This window comes from Podarcis tiliguerta (genome assembly GCF_965153285.1).
Source record: "Podarcis tiliguerta genome assembly, chromosome: 12".
Taxonomy (NCBI): Eukaryota; Metazoa; Chordata; class Lepidosauria; order Squamata; family Lacertidae; genus Podarcis; species Podarcis tiliguerta.
In genome coordinates, this window is record NC_139545.1 from 39,318,031 (window position 1) to 39,337,418 (window position 19,388).

General features: G+C 42.9%; 1 protein-coding gene across 12 annotated transcripts in view; it reads right to left on the reverse strand.

Annotated features, from left to right (window-relative positions):
• Window positions 1–19,388, reverse strand: part of ABI1 (abl interactor 1) — a 95,586-nt gene that overhangs the window by 51,220 nt on the left and 24,978 nt on the right. For all 12 annotated transcript variants that reach the window (XM_083406594.1, XM_083406592.1, XM_083406601.1 and 9 more), the window contains exon 2: window positions 5,954–6,121. In XM_083406594.1, the coding sequence (XP_083262720.1) occupies window positions 5,954–6,121 (168 nt within the window). The remainder of the gene's footprint in view (window positions 1–5,953; window positions 6,122–19,388) is intronic.

Here is a 19,388-nt window from a genome sequence, read left to right on the forward strand (position 1 = left end):
CACACCTTTTTTGTAATTTAAACTCACTACTTCTTGTGCCTCCAGTTATAACAGTCTAGAGCACACACTTTCATCACCATCGTGTTATGTTAAGGCTGCCATTAAGTTCCTGTTTTAATTTTCTATTTTTCAAACGCTGAAAGCATACCTACTTCGTCTAACCTTTTCCTCATAAAAATTGCTGAATAAGCCTTTCCTTTACCTCCCACCCCCACCCCTGCAAATTTGCTCAGTTTTGCCTAACTTCTTCTTAAAGAACTAAGTGGAAGACAGGATTCCTAAACTCAACAAACAGCCAAGTATGTACAGAGGTAGAATACCGATGCAATGCATTTGTGCTGAAGTTGTGCTGCAGTGTAGAATTTTAGAGCGCTGGGGAGCACCCTCTAAAAAGCCTCTTTTTCCTGCTCTCCAGCTCTCGCTCTCTCCATCTCTCCACAAAACTCTCTCTTCAACTAGAGCTTTGAAGCTCTGGGGCTGGCTGGAGGCTGCACGGGAAAGCAGCGACGGCTGAGCTACCCCATACCTCAGCTGTTAGACGGGGAGGATGAGCGGCCTAAACAAAGCCCTATTGCTCCTCAGGTCTCTTTGGGGCTTCCTCCAACCTCACCGACATCCTCTTCAGGCTCCAGGGAGGGTCTCTGGATTCTCCAGCTCCACTCCAATTTTCTCGTATGATTCTATCATCTATCTATTTCCCAGCACATAAGGGGGGAGATGCCTGTATATTCAGAACTACTTGCAACAGTGAAGTAACAGTAATGCACCATCCGCTTTGGAGATGTTCTACAACAGGTGTGTGAACCCTTCAGGCCTTCCAATGCTGCTGAACTACAACTCCCATCAGCCCCAGCAAATAAGGCCAATGGATAGGGATGATGGGCACTGTAGTTCAGCAGCATTTGGAGAGCCAGCGGTTCCCCACACAGTTCTACAACAAGCAAAGGACCTCAAGTCTAACAAAACCTTTGCAGCAAACCTGCTATATTCTTTTAAAGGAATCTCAGCTCAGAAGAGATTGGTTGTCTGTACCTTCATTCCAAGCTGTTTTATTTATTTATTACATGGCAAGGTGAGGCGAGCGGGGAATAACTGTTCATACTCTTCAAGAACGTATAGCATGTTTAATGCTATCGACATCTTCCTCACTTTACAGCAAGGAGGGGGAAGTGTCACTCTGCAGATGTTGGGACACCTAATTGCATCAGTCCTAGCCAGCACGACAGGTGGCTCCCCTGGAGAAACATAGTTCCCCCACCCTTGCTTACAGCACAGCAATGCAAAGTGCTTTGAACACTCTAAAAGCACCATATAAATGCTACTGTTCCATTTACATGATGGTAATTATCAAATGTCGCTGTAAAATGCGTTCATAACTCCTGCTCCTGTTGTTATTACATTCAATTTCTTACTCACCCTTCACCACAAGTTCCCAGGCTGGGTTACAGCAATTTAAAAATACAATATTAAATTTGGTTTAAGAGAAATACAAAAGAATATTATGATCATCGACATCAAGTGCCCAATTTCAAAATGTTGATTCTAATCATCATGGGGCAGGAAGAAGCACGGGGAAACTGGAATTCATCCAGAGGACAAATACCACATACATCAAGAACATCTCATGCCGAAGACAACTGAGGTCTGATGTGATTTCAGAACATTTGGTGGTTTGATAATACCAGGTTACATATAAAAAGGAAAGCACTGTTCAGAAGCAGCTTTTTATTTTGTGAGAAATTATACACCCACCCATCCCCACCCACTGACACAAATCAGAGCTATAAATGTATGAAAAACCTTGGGTATCAGAGTTTTTAGTGCTGAATATTACACAACTTTTTGAAAAGAAGTATTAATTGTGCATTAATCATAGCAGCAGCATTTACGCTATTTCAGCACTAATTGATGCTTTTCTGGTAACTTTTTATGGATCAAAAATTACATATTGAAAATATAATCCTAAAATAGAGCGCTGCAGAGAAAACTCTCTTGAAGTCTGTTCCATAGTTATAACACAACAGCTTCTGGCTTTACAAATCCCTGGCATTTGGGGAAAAAATATTTCAAAAAAAAAAAAAAAACAGATCATAAGCAGGAGCTTTCAAACACCACAATGCATTAAGGCTGCACAAGATATTGTTTTTATTCCTGAATCTGTGCTTTAAATAGTTTGCATTAAGCAAGACATTGAATACTCCAGAAATAGCTCTAGCTGTAGAACTCCTTCCTGGATACCTGCTGATGCTCAGACATCTTTCCAGAAGTGTCAAAAGGGCTTCCCACTTATGTAGCTGGAAGTTGCCAGGTTTAGAATGGTAAGACCATTTTAGAATATAACCTTCCTGTTTTCATGCAATTCTTTACAAGCCCTCAAAACATCCACTAAGGCTATGAATTTCAAACAACTGCTTGATTCCATGCATGTGGGTTTAGTCAGAAGTTCCCAAACTGTGGCCCACAGTGGCCCACAAGAAGAACTTCATTTATGTGTGCGTGCAGATTTGTGGTTGAAGATGTGAGAAGGATGGCACAGCCATACCATTAAGTATTTATATTGACTTTCAATTGTATTTTTTATTGCTTCTTTTATTTCTTATGTTGTATTTTTAATTCAAATTATAAAACAACAAAATACAATACGTAAGAAATAAAAGACGCAATAAAAATACAACGAAAAACCATACAGCGTCTATTGCAGCACATTACAACAGGGGAATAAAGTCATAAAGGGGTCCACCGAGACCCTCGGCAATTTCCAAATGGTGTGTGTGGTGGTGGGGAATTTGGGTGAAGTAATAAACAAAAATGCCCTGATACTCTTTAAACTCTCAGTTTTTGAAATAAAGTATCACGCACCTCACACATAAAAGCATACAAAACCATAGTCTTCATTCCACATGGATACATCTGCCAAAAAAAACCCCTTCCATCCATCTTCCACAGAACCTACTCATTGCAGAGTATTCTGGGGAATGTATTCTAGGGTGCACACTATTCATGTCGGAATAGCACAGACTTATTGCAGTCATTGTAACCTCACATGACCTGAGAGGGCACCCCAGAACACATTCACACACACTGCTTCACTATGCTACACAGTTCAATGGCGGTGGAAGTTTGTCCTCTATTCATGCCTTTCTGTGAATCTTGCCCTCAATACAGAAACTCCTAAGAGGTTTCTAAGGAATTCCTGGAGCCCCCAGAACAGTCTGAAAACTGGTGCCTTAAAAACCAGACTTTACCTTGAAGTACATGCCATTATCCCAAATTGATGGCACTTAACCAGGCAAGCTGGGACCTATTTTGCTAACAGTAACTGCCCAGGTAAGGCTTACTGAAAATCTGGGAATCTGCATATGATTTCGCAACCAACTTAGCAAAACCCTTGCTGGGAAGACCCTAGGAGGCCATGGTAGCGGCAAGCAATTTCCCTTTCAACAGCTCTTTCAGAAAGTCCAACTTCCTCTGACATTTCTGGTAGAGATGCTGAAATGTGGAAGAACAGCAAAGTCCGACAAGTGTTTTGAACCCCAAGGGAAACCCAACAGTAAGTATAGTAGCCTAGCAGGAGAAACTGCTGAAAGGAAGTTGCTTAAGAGTTAACAGCTATTGGAAATGCAACAGTTGATTCCATCTTGTAGACGAGCAAGCCATGCTCAAAGGGAACCACAGTAGTCACACTCAAGCCACAGATTAGGAGGAAAGTAGTTGCTAAACGGAGGGTGGAGCAGAATGTGCAGGCGTTTTTGCTTTTTTTTTGTGTAAATCCCAAAGAGGCCTTCAAAAAATCTCAGAATGCAATGCACTAGATCTGCCTTCTACAACTTCCACTGCAGCACATTGCACTGCAAAGCGCTGGCAAATAAGTAATAGTTCTTCCTATCCATGTAGACAAAGTGGCTTAACTCAAAAGACAGTGCGCGCGTGCACACACACACACCAGTGTTTGAAACTCCCATTGTTCTGAGCACAGGGAATTTCATTAGTGTGAGGAGTTTCTGAGCTCTGGTAGCAGTACTACACCTAACATTTCAGATAAAAACTGCAGAGTGGAAGGAAAGGGGGACTTTTCTTCTGCCTCCCCACTTCCAGCTACTCTCTGAAGACTGGAGAAGAGACCCTCTTAAGAATATTAGGTGGGTGGGCAGGGGAAGGACTGAAAAATGAACATGTGAAAAATGAACAAAATAGTTTAGCTGCAGTTCATTCATTTTCAGCTTTGTATTCTTGCTATGAAAAAAATGCATCTATACATTCTGTTGTTGCGCCCATAACCTAGATTTAAGATGCCATTTGGCTCCTGGCTTTCATATCTCAGTTTCTAACAGTGATACACACACACACACACACACACACACACACACACACAATCATAGAGATAAACTAAGTGGAAAGCAAAGGCTGGGTATAGGATTTTGTTTTTTAAAGAAAGTTAATGAAGAACAACTGGCTAACTTTTTAAAAGAACCTCACAATGCAGAGCTAGATATAAGCTAAACTTTTATAAAGAAGTCTGGGGAGGCTTATACAACAGAGATTAATTTTCAAAAGGCCTAACGACCAAAAGAGCTACAAGTGTCCTTGCTAAATACTCTCAAAATGCTTTACAAAGCATTAATTGTTCACAATCTTTTAGCAAACAGTTCATGTATCAGGTGACTCAAAAGCTTTCTTCATAGCAGGGCCTTCAGCTCAAGCCAAGAGCTAAACAAAACGCTGCACCTTTTGTACCAGCAGAGAATTCAGACTATGGCACAATTAGTATTAATAAGCAGCCAGTAAGATATAAAACAAGCTTATAAGATTAAAGACAATCTGGCTAGGGGAGGGGTGATCAGTGACGCCAATAACTTATGTCTACCGATTTCAGTGCTCTTAGTATGACTTAGCTGGATATCACCCAACATCCACAAACCCACTGATGTCCTGCCATTTCAAAAATAAAACCAAAAAAATGTATATTTATATGTATCTGCTCTTTAGCCATTTGTTTTATGTATCTAATGCTAACAGTCTGCAACTGTAACAAGAAGTCCATTCATTCAGTAAACTATGGCTCTTGCTTACCCCCCAAACCAGAATCTAACATTACAGTCGTACCTTGGTTTTCAAACAGCTTAGTTCTTAAACGTTTTGGACCCAGAGCGCTGCAAATCCAGAAGTGAGTGTTCCGGTTTGCAAACTGTTTTTTGGAAGCCGAAAATCCGACGGGGCTTCTGATTGGCTGCAGGAGCTTCCTGCAGCCGATCAGAAGCCGTGTTTTGGAAGTCGAACGGACTTCCAGAATGGATTCTTTTCAACTTCCAAGGTACGACTGTAGTTTGATTGTGATTTGAAACACTGGTTTGAAGGGCAAGTGTATGTAGGGACTGTTGTTGGCATCCGTCGGTCTCAGTTGGCAATGGAGGGGGGTGAAATCAAACTGCTGGAAGATCGCAGCACTTGCTGCGTCGGCAGCAGAGATGCTAGCTTGCAAGGGTGATGGGGGGACAACATCACACGGCTTCAGCCATCCTCCCCCTCTGCGGAAGGAGAAGAAGCTGGCCACTGAAGGCGTGCCACGCTCAGCTCCACCTCCGTGTTCTTTGGACATGGGAGGGATGCAGCCCCCACCCAAAAATATTGGGAGGGCCCCAAAGGGCTCGGGCCCCCAAGAGCTGGTGCCCCTGGGCTGTAGAAACAGATACAGAAGAGATGTGCTTTCTTGCAGCTGGGACAGATGAAGGCGTCCAGTTGTGCTACACCACGGCATTTCTTCTTTCTGTGCTACGACTAGCTACAAAAGGTGATCCGAACACACTAGAGAACGAAAGCAAATGCAAGCCTGAGGCTTATTTACATTACTATCAAACCATGAGTTGCCATCGCATGTGAACCATCTCAAAAAATCTCTTATATCTTTGGAATACCCAAGAAAAGTATATCTTTAACATCTCTGGGGGGGAATTACCTGGGAAATATGATTGATTGAGGACTCCATTCTCCGGAGCTGGGACGCTTGGATATCCAGTAGTTGGAGCACATTGTTGGCCAGTGCATTGATCTGATAAGCAACACTGGCCAAAGACTGAGTTGTGTATGCTTTGGTCTCTTCTAATGCTTTCCTTTTGTCTGGAGCCTGAAGGAACGAAGAGAGAGAGATGTATTATTTTTCGAAGTTCAGAGAGAGGGAGAAGAACCTCTTTAATAATTTAGATCACCCAGAAGACCTTATTACTGGATGTGCAGTCTGATAAGGTGGAACCAGAAATCCGCAACACAGAGAGAGCAGAAGGAATAAGCAACTAGCAGAATATGGTCTTGTTTAAAATTCTGTTGCGGGATCAGTCGAAAACCTCTAATAATTTACTACAGCAACACTTTTATAGCTCTCCCATATCTTTTATTCTAGGCAGAGAATGGAGGACGGTGGAATAAAAACTCCCCAATATTCTTGAAGTGTAGAATTTCAGAAATCCTGCGTAAATCAGGAGGGCACATACCTTCCCTCCCCCCCCCCTTGTGCTAGATGTTCTCTTTCCCACAATCCTCCTAGAAAAAAAACGCCATTGGATCTAGATTGCCTACTAAAACTTTTGGAGAAATGTTGTAAAAGCTTTCCTTACTGCTTAAACCAGTTACATTTCTTATTGTTTTACAAATACAACTTGCTAAACAAGCATCTTCCCAATATTATTCATGAGTTCCACTAAAATTAAAAAGGCGCTCAACATGCTGTTAACTTATTGAATTAACTGTAACAAGAAGTGACTGATGGCCACTCTTTTAGGTAAAGGTAAAGGGACCCCTGACCATTAGGTCCAGTCGTGGCCAACTCTGGGGTTGCAGTGCTCATCTCGTTATATTGGCCGAGGGAGCTGGCGTACAGCTTCCAGGTCATGTGGCTAGCATGACTAAGCCACTTTTGGCGAACCAGAGCAGTAAAAGGAAACGCTGTTTACCTTCCCACCGGTGCGGTACCTATTTATCTACTTGCACTTTGACATGCTTTCAAACTGCTAGGTTGGCAGGAGCAGGGAATGAGCAACGGGAGCTCACCCCATCACGGGGATTCGAACCGCCGACCTTCTGATCAGCAAGTCCTAGGCTCTGTGGTTTAACCCACAAACCACCCACGTCCTTTGCCACTCTTTTAGATGGCTTTGAAAGTGGATCAGACAGATTCATCAATGGGGCACAGATAGATTAGATAGATAAATGATAGATGATAGATAGAGATAGATAGATAGATAGATAGATAGATAGATAGATAGATAGATAGATATAGATAGATGATAGATAGATAGATGATAGAGATACACACATGTCCTCCAAGTTTAGAATCAATATGCCTCTGAATACCAGTTACTAGGGAGCAACAGATCTTGGCCTACTCCAGCAAAGCTCTTTCCCCCTAAAAGTTGGGACATATATGCCATTACTCCAATAGTACATCAGTCTCAATAATTTCCAGAACTTAAAGGAACCACTCCATCCATTCTTGGAGTGAAGTTCCAATACTACAGAACATAGATCTTTTGCCAGAACTAGAAGATTCCTTAATTGCCCACCACAAAAAGTCAGCCTCCAAAATATTCAACAGCAAATTCAAAAGGTTTGAATTCTAAGCTTTGGCTCAGCATTCATAACATTGGACTCACACTGTTAAGGGTGTTGTTTAAGCAAAAGGGCAGCACAACTTTTAATTATGAAAATTAAATTTCCTTATGCATGTTGGGAAGGGGTAAAGAAAGCATTTCCATTCATGTGTTTCACCCAGCTACATCTTTGCTCTCTCGCCTTCCTCTGGAACACTAACTACAACTTAATCAAACAAGTCCCATCTTCCTGCCTCCCACAGAACAGCTGTTCCAAACGTGAGTGGAATATTTCAGGGACTTGAGACCTTCAACGGCCTATTGCTAAAATGTTGGAGAGCACATATCTGAGCATCCAGTGCCAGCAGCTATGAACAGCCCGTTTGCAATATAGGGCTGATACATAAGATATACTTTCCTAAGGCTATTAAACAGTTCAGAGCTGGAGTGAGATTTGAATCAGGGATTTTCTGGTTTCCAGATTATGTACTGTGGCACAGGATTTTCACACTTCTCACAAACAGGAGAATGTGGACAAGCAGAAGAAGGGCAAGCAAGAAGAGACAGTGCAAACAGTCAAGATAATGGAGCAACAAAACCTCTAAGCTATCTAGAACCAACGTTCAGCCTGCCTTCTAACAGATAGGTACAGTAAAAATATTTTAGGGCCAAATAAAATTGCTTTATCTTCCTGCAAAGATGGCTAAGCCAGCATTTGGGACTGCTACAGCTGTAACATTCACATACGGCTTCTGGGCTAACCTAAAGGCTTTATGATCTCTGGGTCTCTCTGAATTGTGGCACTTGCAAACTTCCCAAGTCTCCTAATGATGCTTAGATCGAGAGCCTGCTGCAGCTGATAGATATGCACAGGAAGCCGTATGCAGGAAGAGCAGCCTTTTGCTTTTCCGGAATGATAAGCATATAGTTCAGACAGGTTGCTATCAAAACGCTAAACGAAGCACACCATTTCCGTTTGGCACAGCACTTTATATCCACCAGAGTGCTTCTTTCAAAGGAAGAAATATTGCTATTGACAAACTGAAATGTGCAAACAGGAAGGCACAGAGAAACATACAGACACAGGTTCTATGCAGCCTTAAAAAAAAAAACCCTAAATAGCAAGCTTAGCCAGGAAATGGAGTGTTCAATTGGCACTCAAACCAAGCTTTGTATTTCCTGACTGCAGTGAGTGCAAACCGGAGCTTTCAATGTTGCATCATTAACCCCTCCATCTAAATGCCTTTCCCTACTATTAAAATTGCAGTGGAATCGAAAGACTGGGGCAATAAGGAGGGAGGCATGCAGTAAAAATGCTTCTTCTATTCGCAAAGAAGCAAAAGGAGGTGGGGTGCAGGATTATAGGTGTGCCATCTCTTCTCAACACACCAAACAAGGCTTTTCCATTGGAAAACTACATTTCTCTCAATGGCGAGTTTAATATATTTTTTTTTTAATAAATATTTTATTCGATTTTACATAAAAGACGACAAAGCAAAACAAAAGCAACAAACAATACACCAAAAGCATACAGAATTACACAAACATAACATACTACAAACAACAGAAATAAAAACAATCTTATCTTCATATTGATCTTGCATTAACTTGTTTCTCTGACTTCCCCGAGTCTCCCTTCCCTGTATTCCAATTCATACAATTAAACAACAAATCCCTTCCCTCTGTCATAATTAACCTCCTTTCTGATTTGAATGTCTTAATATAGCTTATTCAATGCTTAGAACTTAAGATGTTGGGTCTTCTAATCCTTAAAATTTTACTCCAATAACCTTATACATTCAATCTGATGTTATTTTAACATTCATTAATCTTGTAGTGTTTCTGTAAATAGTCTTTAAATTTCTTCTAATCTTCCTCCACCGTCTCTTCTCCCTGGTCTCTGATTCTGCCAGTCATTTCTGCTGATTCCATATAGTCCATGACTTTCATCTGCCATTCCTCCAGCGTGGGTAATTCTTGTGTCTTCCAATACTTTGCAATAAGTATTCTTGCTGCTGTTGTGGCGTACATAAAAAATATCCTGTCTTTCATACGTACCTCTTGACTGACCATGCCCAGGAGAAAGGCCTCCGGTTTCTTCGGGAATGTGTATTTAAATACTTTCTTCAGTTCATTATAGATCATCTCCCAAAAGGTCTTAATCCTTGGGCATGTCCACCAGAGGTGAAAAAAGGTACCTTCAGTTTCTTTACATTTCCTACATTTGTTATCGGGCATATGATAAATTTTTGCTAGTTTGACTGGTGTTATGTACCATCTGTATATCATTTTCATAATATTTTCTCTTAGGGCATTACATGCCGTAAACTTTAGCCCAGTGGTCCATAACCGTTCCCAGTCGGCTAGCATTATGTTGTGACCCACATCTTGTGCCCATTTAATCATTACTGATTTCACTTCCTCATCCTGTGTATTCCATTTCAGCAGCAGATTATACATTCTTGACAATATCTTAGTTTTGGGTTCTAGCAATTCTGTTTCCAATTTTGATTTTTCCACCTGGAAGCCAATTTTTCTATCCAATTTATATGCCTCCATTATCTGATGATAATGGAGCCAATCACGGACTTTACTTTTTAATTTGTCAAAACTCTGCAGTTTCAATTTATCTCCATCTTGTTCTAGTATCTCCCAATATTTTGGCCAATTGGCCTCCATATTGCGTTTTTTGACTGCTTTTGCTTCCATCGGAGATAACCAGCTTGGAGTCTTGTTTTCAATCAATGGCGAGTTTAATAAAAGAATGTTTGTGCTGGCTGGGAAAGTTCCAACCAACAAGTAACTGGAAGTCAGGTGTCCTATGAAAGCATTCAAAAGACTTCACAAGGGTTAGAACTAGCAAGTAGAGACAGGTCCACCCACAGACTCCCAACCTTTCTGCATTGAGCAGAAAGATCTGAGAGGGTCTTCTGCTTGAATGCACTTGCAAGTCTCCCAACGGTCAGGGTTCCCGATCACAAGGGGCTTGCAAGTGCGTTCAGTCAAATGCGCTTATTATGAGCCCCATTCAGACCTTCTAGGAAGGTCAGGGGTAAAGCAGATGTCTTCAGCACATTTGTAGCATTGGAAGTTGAAGCCCTCTAGCATTCAAAATAATGCAGGAGTAAAGCTAGAGAGAAGACAATACATTTTGTACTTGGAATCATAGAATTGTAGAGGTGGATGAGACTCTTGAGGATCACCCAACCCCTTTCAATGCAGGAATATGCATTGTCCCATACAGGAATCAAACCTGCAACCCTGGCATTATCAATACCATGCTCTAACCGAATGAACTATCCAGGCATCTACACTATACACCTTCCACATTAACCTCCAGCTTTGATAAGATAAACTGCTGTTGTACTTTGGATGAGGCGTTTACCCCTCACTTCCAAGAGTCCCACAAGGCCTGGATAGGGATATAGCCATGCCTCGCACCTAAGTAGTTTTCCCTCTGGAGGAAACACATTTTTCATTTACTACTTTGTCCCTGGAGGCAACTTTATGAACAAACTAATTAACTGTCTGCTGCAACATACCCTTGTGCTATACTTCCAGCTTGTCACAGATGAAAACAGGGATTTGCTGCACTATAAAACTCCTATTCTCAAGTCAAGGATCACTTAGTAAGCTCCACTATGACTACAATACTATCACTTGGACGCTATATTCATTTAATCTACAACAGCCCTGTCCTTCACAGGTCCAGCAGCCAAGAGGGCAATGGTTATTATGGTGAAAGTTATAGCCCAACCCCCCCCCCATTTGTCTACAATACTATCCTCCGTGGTGAAAGAGCACTGATTACAGTGAGTGAAATGGCAAGCTAGTACCTCAATGCTCATGTGGTACGCAATGAGACACATGTGTTCTAGTCTTCCATGTTTTCAGACCCGGGGCCCACTTTGAACTCAAACATGCATTTGAGGACCTATTTCTTTTTTTAAAATTACCATAGATTTGTATACTGCTGCTGTTCCAGGTTGTGACCCATCTTAGATGACACTGCAACCCAGCAGCAGATCCTGGTCACTAGTTAAAGATCAATGAACGAGCAGACAAGGTGAATGATAACATTAAGCAACTTACCAGCAGCTTACACTAAAAAATACCAAAAGCAAGCATACTCGCATGGAAGAAACAGGGATGGCAGGATAATGATTTACCAGAAGCAGGGACAAGGCAATAGGGACCTTCTCTGGTAAATACAGAGAGTTGGCCTCTGTAGTAACTTCCTTCCTCTACTTTGGCACTGAGAGATGCCTCCAAACATTGTTGGCAAAAGCCAGCCAGGTGCCATTATCTTTCTAATTATTTAGTTCTAGGAAGAGAAGCCCTGTGTGTCTCAAAAGCTTCCTTTCATCATGTTTAATACCTGTGGGTTCAAATAAATGATTTTGTATATTCTGCTTTTTTTAACAAGTCTTACTTGAAAAGGGTTGCTGTAAAGAGTTGCTATAATTTTTGCAACAAGAACTACAATTTAACCTCTACTGGGGCTGTGTAGCTGAAAAGCAGCACAAATGTTCATATGTAAATATGCTGAGGAATCAGTTCAATTGTTGTAAAGGGGGCGGGAGAGCTGCAGCTAAACTTCTTTCCAACAACCCCTTGGATAAACAGACCTGTACAATTTAAATGCATGCAAGCCTACAAAAGATGCTGAATGAATTCCTGCTGGAAAAAAAATTCAGAAGTTTTGCATTGAGCCCTGCATACGTTTTCATGTAGCCCAGTCTACTTAGCGCTGGCTGGTGAGAAACAAATTAGATTATTTTAATCCATTTACACATGACTTAAACAATCTGTCCACATCACATTTTACTTAGCACAGGATGCTGTAACCTACAGAACCGTGCCAAGGAAAGACAATGGTCAACGTGCTTTCATTTGAGCAATTCACTTCCGCTAATTCACTTCACTTATTGTTTAAGCTTTCTGAGAAACCTACAGAATTCAATTTACATTTCCTGGCAAGTGGAACAGTTTAGCTAGTTATGTTTGTCCTCAGGTTGTAGCAGCACTTGCAGTACATTAATTGTAGATTGAGGAATTAAATTCTACTCCCACCAGTTTCAGTATGTGCCAGCTTATTGGACAGGCCTATGTCAATATCAACGTTTCAGTGTAATTCAAGCACCCCCTATCTACATGAAGTGATCCTCATAAGGGCATTGGAAGGGAATGTTTCCACTCTCAGAACTGTCAGAAGCCTGTATGTTTAGCTGTATGCTGCATACAGCTATATCTTTTTTAAAAAGTACAAGACCTGGAATCCACAGAAACCTAGTACATCTGTTAATGCAAAAAGCACTTTCTTAGTCCTCATTGTGGCAAAGAAAAGTTGCAAACAGTACGGCAGCATTTGCTGTAGACTCAGAAACCAGAGAGTTCATTGGCCGTGGGCACACAGTTCCCCTTCTCTCTCTCTCTCGTCATTTCCTAGTCTCCATAGGCTTCCTGTTTCCTCAGATATAAACTTGTAAATAGCCACTTGCCTAGTCTCCCGGAGCAAGCTAAAAACAAGCTCTGGGTCCACAATGCTCCTGCGATGTGGCCTGTCACACACTTCCATGCAGAAAAGGAGAGTGGGGAAATCCCAAGCGACTGAGTGGGCAAGTCTCCCCAGACAGACAGACTTTTGATCTAGGGCAGCGGTGGTTCCCAAACTTGTTTTCCCATGGATCACCTGAAAAATGCTAAGTGTCTTGGCAGACTGCTTATTGATTTTGCTGCCCGTTGTAGAAACTGCAATGTGCTACATTATATACTCTATGAATTTTAATTGCATTTTTACAGACACTTCATAGGCCACCAGAATGAAGCACACGGGCCTTACTTTGGGAACCCGTGATCTAAGGGCATTTCCCCTCCCCCTACTACTATTATATTGCTAATCACAATATTTAAATTTATTACCTGCCCTTCACCCTAAGGTGCCAGAGTAGGTTATGGCAATCGAAAAATGCAACATTAAAACTGCTTACAATCGCAAAAAAAGAGTGGGTCCCAAAAATGTACACACCTACTGCCAAGTTAGAGAGGTGCAGCTATGAGCCAAGTGTAAGAGCTAATCTCACCCTGCCCAGAACACAGTTCTCTGATCTAACAGCTGAAGCAGAGCTGCCTCCCTCTTCCTTCTGGGCTCGGAGGACTGGGCAAGAAACTGATCATCTTGACCAGGAGGAGGCAACCTAAGGCCTGGGAGCCAGATGAGGCCCAATCGCCTTCTCAATCCAGACTGCGGACAGTTCAGGAATCCGCGTGTTTTTACAAGAGTAGAATGTGTCCTTTTATTTAAAGTGCATCTCTGGGTTATTTGTGAGGCCTGCCTGGTATTTTTACATGAGTAGATTGTGTGCTTTTATTTAAAATGCATCTCTGGGTTATTTGTGGGGCATAGGAATTCGTTCTTTTTTTCCCTTCAAAATATAGTCCGGCCCACCACATGGTCTGAGGGACGATGGACCGGCCCAAGGCTGAAAAAGGTTGCTGACCCCTGATCTTGACACTTCAAAAATGAAGAGCTATCTTAAATCAGGATTCCATTGTACACAGGGTGCCCACCGACTGGATGTGCCTTCGTTCTGCCTTTGCAAGGAGGGGCAGGCACTGAAAGCATGTCTGAGGAGAAGTGGTTTCATTTATTTCTGTGCTTCTTCTGCAAGAAGAGGATGCAGCCAGAGTTGGCTAATTTTGCTTTCTCTCCCCGCCCCCCGCCGGCCTCACCCTTGTTCAGACTCCATTTGGGAGGCAGCCACAACACCAGTTTCTCCCCATCTCCCTTCCCATGTTTCCCCTCCCCTGACAGACTAGCCTTTTCAATGTCACACTAGGGAGTGTGGCACTCACGTGGCAATGGGCGCGTGCAGCATCTCCTTTACACACGCAGCACCACAGAAGCAAGACTGAGGGTAACCGGGAAGGAACAGGCGAGGTGTAGCCAGGCATTTGCAAATGCCATAACAGGCATGTTTTTCTTGCTAGCCTCAACTTCTACACTATCCTGGCTCCCCAGGTTCAGGAGGGGAAAGCGGGGGCACTGTTCTAGACACACTTCTTTTTACCTGAATAGAGTAGGAAGAGAAATGCTGGTGCAGCTGGTGGTAAAGGAAGCCGCAGAAGGCCAGGGCATGGAGAAAAAGCAACACTTCCCCAATTTTCAAGGCTGCTGTAATGACTTCCATTGTGCCTGACCAGAATATTTTGGAGAAAGCAAAACCTAAGGGTTTGTGAAGCAGTTTAAAAATAAAATGTGCACAACCGAAAGCAATTTTTGGTTTAATGTTCATTCAGGTGTTATTAACAGGCAGAGGGCCTTTTTAGTAGTGGTGCCCACCCTGTGGAATGCCTTCCACCAGATGTTAAGGAGTAATTCGATAACATTTAGGAAACATTTGAAGGCAGCCCTGTATAGGGAAACTTTTTATAATTTAATATTTTCTATGCTTTTCTAATATGTTTCTAATATTCTTTATGCTGGAAGCTGCCCAGAGTGGCTGGAGCAACCCAGTCAGATGGGCGGGCTACAAATAAAAAAATATTATCATCATCAACAACAACAAAGCCCAGGACTTTAGTAAGTCTCAGATTACTAACTGAGTGATCCTTCCTGCCTCTAAAGACCTGAACAGGCAGTTTTCATCACCACCACCTTAGCGTGGCTTCACCCAAACTCTCCAGTGTTGAAAGAATATCAAGGGATTCGTTGCTAGATGGACATTGTGAGTCTAGCAAGGCTGCAAGGAGAAAGGATGCTGAACTCTCTAACTCAGCTGGAGTCATCTGGTAAGCAGCCAAGGGAAGACTCTTGAAAGAGGAGGGGGAGAGCAGGAAATAGCAAGAGAGTTGTAGACATTTCATTTGTCATTCCTTCCACAATTTTCAGGCTGCAACTAACTGCCAGTGCCAAAACAGCACCACTAAGGCCCAGGAGGGAGGTCTCAGCAAACTTGGGAGAAGCCCAAGGTTTGCAGAAGTAGGAAAGATATTGGATGGCTTCAAAAGCATGAGGGGGTTTGACAAATTCATGGAAGATAAGGCTATTGTGATGGCTACTTAAACACAATGGTCATGTTCTGAGCTCCACTGTTGAGAGACACTATGCTTCTAAACACCAGTTGCTGGGAGTCACAGATGGGGAGGGCATTTCCAACATTCCCAGTGGAACTATTTTGAGAAGAAGTTATATTGATTCAGATCACCAACCAGGAAAGTGCCTTTCCTCTGCTAATCCCCAATACTGAGCATTAACTTCCTTTATTAATCAGTGCCTACATATACAATTAATAATCACTGAAAGAGAGAAAGCCTCACCCCTACAGTAAGTGGTTAGATAAACTCTATACAGCCAGTTGCTGGCATCTGTCTATCTTGGAAAACAATGGAGGAGTGAGCCTTTTGGGGTAGAGTCAAACTGTTTGAGAGTTACAGTGCCTGCTGTGGCTGTAGAGCATGGGTAGGCAAACTAAGGCCCGGGGGCTGGATCTGGCCCAATTGCTTTCTAAATCCAGCCCAATTGCTTTCTAAATCCGGCCCACAGTCTGGGAATCAGCGTGTTTTTACACGAGTAGAATGTGTCCTTTTATTTAAAATGCAACTCTGGGTTATTTGTGGGGCATAGGAATTCGTTCATTTCCCCCCCCCCCCCAAAATATAGTCTGAGGGACAGCGGACTGGTCCCCTGCTGAAAAAGTTTGCTGGCCCTGCTGTAGAGACTGATATGGGAGATACTTTTTTTGTTGCAGCTGGGGCAGATGAAGGCGTCTGCTTGCGCTACTTGCAGATGCACCATGGCAATTCTTCTCTCTATGCTCCTCCAAAAGGTCATTCCTCTGCTGGTCACTGCTATGGATGCAGGACCTGACTGCTTGTCTAGCAGCAGCAGCCCTATATATGCCCTGACACAAGAGACTCCTTGGTGTCTCTCAGCAGTTTGAAGTAAGCCTCTAATGCAGCCTGTGTCAGCCCTGGGTCCCCGGATGACAATGAACTAAAACTCCCATCATGCCTCTCTAGCAGGAGCAATGGCCAGGGATGATGAGAGTTGTAGTCCAACAACACATGGGAACCCAAGGTTGAGAAAGGCTGCTCTAGAGTGTTATCCGTCCACCTCACATATTTGGTGTTTTGTTTTGGGGTGTTTTTTTAAGAACTTGGAAGGCTGGCCTGCACTTTTAAGGCACTATTCAACTATTTTCGTTATTTGTTGTAGAAACAGGTCGCCGTTTCTCCAAGCTCCCCTCGAGTTCCTGCTCAGCTCAGTCTAAGCCTTCCACACGTGATCTGTGATAATGTGTCCCGGAGGTTTAATTATCCCACTTGCGCTAGCTAATGTTTACAGACTACGAGCCAAGAGTCCAATTTGCAGCAACGATTAAGAACTGTAAATCCAGAGGTCATTTAAAATAATGACGAGAGAGCTACCTATCGAGTGAGGGTTGTGGGTTTTTGTTTCTTGAGGTGGGGGGCTTGAGATATTGCCGGCCGTTTCTTCACGTTTCCACAAAGCTTTTAAGAGGCGCTTAGCAGGAGCCCAGCTCTTGCCATTATGGCCCAGGAGCAGGTCCGCCATGACCTCAATACATAAGATAAGGAAGGAAGAACGCCAGGTCAGCACTCACTAAGGCAGCAGCCACAGAACTCCTCTGCACCGTGGAGAACAGTCTGGAGATTAATATTTAACAAGGCAGAACAGAAACATAGCTACGTAAGTCTGCTCTTAAAATACTCTGCTCTGTACAGAGGACTACAGACCTAGCCTATAATGGAGACAGATCTATAGCAGGCGTGAGGAACCTTTGGCCCTCCAGATGTTGCTGAACTAAAACTCCAGCAATGGAGGTGGTCAATGGCCAGGGATGATGGGAGTTGTAGTTCACCAATATCAGGAAGTCTCCCACACCGGATCTCTGGGGTTGGGGGCATGTGGGATCCAGACAGAAGGCCCTGCCAGCACTGGGAAGCATTACAGAACCTTTCAAACACTGTTTTGGCTATATAAGAGCAGCAGCTCCTGAGAAAGTCAACTCCATTGCAGCTGTGGTCGTGGTTAAATGGCCCAGCCACCCACACATGGGTGGGGCCCAAAAACAAGACAATGAGCTCAGCATCCTGCTGGGAGGGTCCACCAATTCTGTTGTTTGGGAAAGGCCCACGAGATCAGGTCCTGAGCACATAGCTGCAAGTCAGGATCAAGAGCAAACCGCAGCTTGACCAAGTCAGCCCAAACGGCAAAACTATAGGTTTGCCATGAGCAAGGATTGGTTGGATGGGACTGTCATGCAGAGGGAAGTGGGCGAGCCTGAAGCGTTCAGCTACTTTGCAGCTGCGTGAGGATTCAGACCTGGGTCTCCCCAGGCCAGCACCCCACTGAACCAGCCTGTTAGTCCATCTAGTTCCCCACTGTCTCTTCTGACTGATAAGGATCTCTAAGGCCTCAAGCACATATTTTTTTTTCCTAGCTGCCCTACAGAAGATTCTTTTTGAAGTGGAAATGCCAGACATAAAAATTTAGCTCCCTGAAAAGGAGAGGGGGGAGATCTGATGAGAGAGACACATTTACACTTTTGGCTCTGCTTTGTAGTGTGTGTGTGTGTGTGTGTGTGTGTGTGTTCGCCCCACGGAATGTGGGAAAGGGTCTCTCAGGATCCTGGGAAAGGAGGAAAGAGGCAACAGGCCAGCTTGGACATTCCAGCTTTCTGCTACTACAACTGCTTGTAAAATGACCATTAAAATGTGACAAGGGGAAGAATCATTTTGATGTCCACTTGAAGATGAATGTAGATTACAAAATGGTGGTTGCTCAAGGTCCCTTTCCAGCTCTACAAGCCTATATTCTTCTGTGCTTAAAATACTATTAATAGTTTAAGGCAGACAGGAAGACAAGGGAAAGGAACAGAAAAGCATGCCAAGTTTGCCTTAGGAAAATGTTTACATTTCAGCTCAGAGTGGTTACATTTGCTTAGTCACGCTGATTCATAATAACTGCAATTTTTGAGAGGACTGAAGTTCAGGTCATTAAGCTAAACAATATGCATTTAGACCACAAGAATGTGAAAACAGCGGGTTAACTCCGCACTGGTTAATTTCAGAGAAGTACGGCATTAACCAAGGGAAAGCAAAAGTAAATTTCAAGAATTGTGTGCATGGCTGTTTATGCCCTTCAGCTAATAAAAAGAAAACAACTCGGCACCCAAGTAGAGCAGAATTCTCAATCATGAACCATTAATTATACAATCAGCATAAATTATGTAAATTAGCCAACTTGACAACCTCCCCCCTCCCTTACTGTATTATGTTTCTGCCAGTCATGAGAAAAAAGGTGGGGGAATGAGTGGCCTTAAGTTTTAACCCCTGTTTGCTGGGAATCCTTCCTAGCATCTTCTACTGTCAAGTATAACTTCAGAGCCATCGGTAACTAGAAACTTGCTTTTATAATGTAAGAAGTCCACAGGACGCAGAATTCTGCACAAAACATCAAATTTGTTGCTTGCACTGCAATGCAAATTACACAGAACATTCTGTTCTGAGGATCTTGGCTTTATCTCCTATTTTGCTGTGTCTTACAATCTCAGCTCCCAAGTTCTTTAACTGTTTGCATTTTTTTAGTTAGTAGCAACTCAAGCCTGATAACAAAGCTGGGAGTCTACTGGCCTTATCAGAACAGGAGATAGTAAGCAGGAACTATGCTATTAGGCAGGAGTCTCAGTGAGAACGTGCACCCACAGAGAACTGAACTGGCACCAAGCCTCACCTACCACCACTGAAATTAGACCACATTCACACCCTTCATTTAAAGCCCTG